The 3,787-nt window shown below is 39.6% G+C and overlaps 1 protein-coding gene across 1 annotated transcript; it reads right to left on the reverse strand.

Moving 5' to 3' along the window:
* Positions 1-270: 270 nt before the first annotated feature.
* Positions 271-1,672, reverse strand: LOC21388312. The gene is made up of 2 exons (XM_024174958.1): positions 1,424-1,672; positions 271-939 (listed from the first exon to the last, which is right to left on the reverse strand). Exon 2 carries the CDS (start codon positions 893-895, stop codon positions 377-379), a length of 519 nt encoding a protein of 172 aa, XP_024030726.1. The 5' UTR covers positions 896-939; positions 1,424-1,672; the 3' UTR covers positions 271-376.
* Positions 1,673-3,787: the final 2,115 nt, after the last annotated feature.

The raw sequence follows: 3,787 nt of genomic DNA on the forward strand, positions 1-3,787 counted from the left end.
GTGCTTAGGCTGCGGGCCTCAAACATGAGGCCCAAGCCAGACCCTTTTAACATGCCGGCCATGCCAACAGTATAAGCCCGGATCGTGCTGAATTGACCACTATAACGGACGGCTCGGCCCAATTAATACATCTATTCCTGACCATTTCCAACCTCGTCTGAAAACAAGCACATGGAATTATGTATAGCTTGCAATCAATGCGCACTTGTTGTATCCAATTTTTTTTTTTTTTAAAAAAACATGTGGATATAACAACATCAAAATTTTGGGAAGGAATCTTTGCATTAGCAATTTTATATGTACCATACACCAAAAAAATGCCTGTCCATGGGAGGCAAAGGTAAAAAACGACGGCGATTTTGACAACAAAACAGTTTCAATAAATGTCGAGTATCTCAACAATCGGACGGCTGCAAAGTGGGCACGTACCACGATTGACCCACATCTCCCTGGAGCACACTCTGCAGAAGGTGTGTCCGCAGGGGATAAAAGCCGCGCCCTTATTCCTCTCCATGCATACGCAGCACAGCCAATCACTATCCCCTCCTTCCTTGTTGTCCCTCCTCCTCCTGTTGCTCCAATCAACGTCGTCCATTTCCTCTATCAACGTCATCAGTGATTTCACCTGCCCCGAGGCCGTGGTGGGTCCCTCTCTCCCCGCCCTGGAATTGCGCTCTGCCGCCAATGCCATGGCCAGGTTCATACCTGGAACCGCGGCCTGAACCGGTCCCACCGAAACGGGCTCGGTGCGGTGGTGGTGCTCTTCTTCAAGGGTCTCTATGATGGTCAAAGTCGATGGTGATGGGCTCCACGTGGCCCCACAACAGCCCATGCCTTTCAATCCTAGCCTTTGCTTGATGCTCGTCCACCTTCCGATTCGATCTGCACCGTCCATTTTCTGTCCTGTCTTCTGAGTATCTTTACCCCAAACTTCTGCAACTGCGAGCCGATCAGGATCAATCACTGTTCATTAGTCTTACCTTCAAATTCCATTCAACTACTCTTTCTTGAATTAAAAAAAAAAAAAAATCTATTCTTTCTTGAAGAAAAAACTGGCAAATGAAAGGAAATTCACTCGATATTTTTCAAGAAGAAAAAAGACCCGGAAATAGCTTAGATTACGTGGTTTTATATATTTTATGGGAAAAGGAAAACCCAGGAAAAAGAAACAGAAAGCAATAAATCATGCAATGAAGTTGACTCTCTCTCTCTCTCTCTCTCTCTCTCTCTCCCTCTCTAGATTATTACAAGGTTAATGTACTTGACTAGAAACAAGAAAGAGAGAAAATGAGGAAGACCAATGATCAAGAACTTAAGTAGTAGACGTAAATATCAGTAATCAGATGAATGAGGGAGATCTATCGATATGGTGATATATATACACACATGTGTATATATATGATCTGTATTAATATTACTTTACCTTGGGAAGTTGAGAAGTGGGCGATCTTGTATATGATCTGATCTATATATCTGCAAGTAGTGTACTGAAGTAGTTAGACAGCTCTGCCTCTGTTGGCGGAAACGAACTGTAAAGAGAGATTCCGAGATGGAAACTCTTGAAAGTTGAACCAAGTAATATTATTAATGGCGACAAACCAAGCCTAAGTAAGGCAGGTTCATTTTCGTTATAAGAGGAAGCCAAGGGAAGTGAGAATTGGATTTTAACCCAATCGAGACAATGATTAAGAGAGGCAAGAAGAAACGAAACACACACACACATATATACACGGTAGGTCAATTTTTAATTATAGAAATTAATACGTCATAACTTATTAAGTTATGGTTTATAATCAGATAAGTTATGGATAAATTTGCCAAGTTATGATTTATAGTCAGACAAGTTATGGATAAAAATCGTGAATAACTTGTCAAATTATGATTCATAACCAGACAAGTTATGGACAAAAACAGTAATTTAGCCTATTTATTAACTTATGTAAACTATTAACATATTAATTTTAATTCATCTCAAGTCTTGATCTATTTCTCTCTTTCTCCTATATATATATATATATATATTGTGTTATTAGGGTATGACAAAATAACATATTAGTTGTACACAGTTTTAAACCATCCCAATTCTAATGACATTAGAATTTGTAATGTACTAAATGCCCGTTTAATTTATTGATTTGAGTTTTTAATTTGAATTGAGATGTAATTTTATTTGAGAGTTTTTTACTATAACAAAAAAGCTAAATGTAATTGTTTGTAAGAACTTTTTACTATAATAAAACTCAAATTTTAAACTAAAATCGGTGAAATAAACGGAGTCTAAACGAATATAATGTAACCAAACTTGATAAAAATCTGCAGTTGAAAATTATATTTGATAATTGATAGGATATTATTTTTTTTAAATACAGTAATTTCATTAAAGAGTCACTAAAGGTTTAGAATACAAAACAACACGAAACTATAGAAATGAGTGTCACTAGAGATGTCAAATGGGCCGGGCCGTCCAACCCGTAATAGTGCCGGATTCGGCACGGTCCGTTTCGCTATTGTTACGGGCCGTGCTGGCCCGGCACGTGTAATGGGCTAGGGCTGGGCCTCAGCTTCTCAGCCCGCGGCCCAAGCCCAGCCCTAGCCCGTGGAAGCTCGCGGCACGGCCCGTGTTCGGCGGCACAAGTCTTGATTCGGCCCTTGTTTGGCCCGGCCCAAGCCTGCGAAACGGCCCATGAAACAGCCCTAAAAAATCCTCTCATGGGCCCTTCGCGGGCCCAACGGCTAGAATATGAAAATCCACCCTAAATCCTCTATAAATACCCCTTAATTCAACCCTAAATCTCACACAACAATTCACTCTCAACTTCTTATCTCACTCTCATTCTATCTCTCAACTTGTCTATTTGATTTTGATTCTAAGCTTTTTTCTCTCGTTCAGTCATTTTCTTGCTCTTACATTTACAAAGTTCAAGTTCAATCAATTTTCAAAAAATGGCCGCACCAAACTTCCCTGATTTCACTGCTTTTTCTGAGCTTGGTGATGAGGCATTTTTAAGGAAGAAATGATGCCTCCCAACCCCACCCCCACTGAACCAGATGCTCCGGTGGATAATACTTTAGTGCACAATGAGGAAGCTGGAGAATGCAGCAGGGGAAAAAGACCGCAAACTTCTCCAGCATGGCAGCATTTCACAGAAGAGCCCCGATCAAATCCAAAAACAAGTGAAATGGAAATTCGTGTGGTATGTAAATATTGTAAAAAATAATTTTCTAATAAAAAGGGTGGGGGTACTGGTCATCTGGATAGACATTCGAAAGTATGTCTACCGTTGCACCAAGGTGGGAGTGTGGACTCCCGCTAACAAACACTATCACTCACATCACAGAGGTTACAAAATTTTACATACGATGCACAATGTGCTCGTGATGCACTAGCTAAATTTCTAGCTAGTGCCGAATTGCCTCTTTCTTTTGCAGATGATGCGCCGTTCGAAGAATTCATCCAGACAGCCTTTTGCCCACAATTTAAACGGGTAAGTAGAAACACAACTCGTTCTGATTGCATGAAAGTGTTTTATGCAATGAGACAATCTCTTGTTGATAATTTTAAGACTTTTAATGCTACTGTCTCTTGCACTTCTGATAGGGGTGCAATAAAACTGGATATATATGTGTCACAGAGCACTACGTTGATGACGATTGGGTTTTACACAAAAAAATTATTGATTTTCGTTTATGTTCATATCCTCATAATGCATCATCTGTTTTTCATACAATAATGGAAATTTTTTAGTTTTATGGGATAAAAGATAAAGTTTTAACAATTACTTTTGAT

Source organism: Morus notabilis, unplaced genomic scaffold (assembly GCF_000414095.1).
Source record: "Morus notabilis unplaced genomic scaffold, ASM41409v2 Scaffold528, whole genome shotgun sequence".
Taxonomy (NCBI): domain Eukaryota; kingdom Viridiplantae; phylum Streptophyta; class Magnoliopsida; order Rosales; family Moraceae; genus Morus; species Morus notabilis.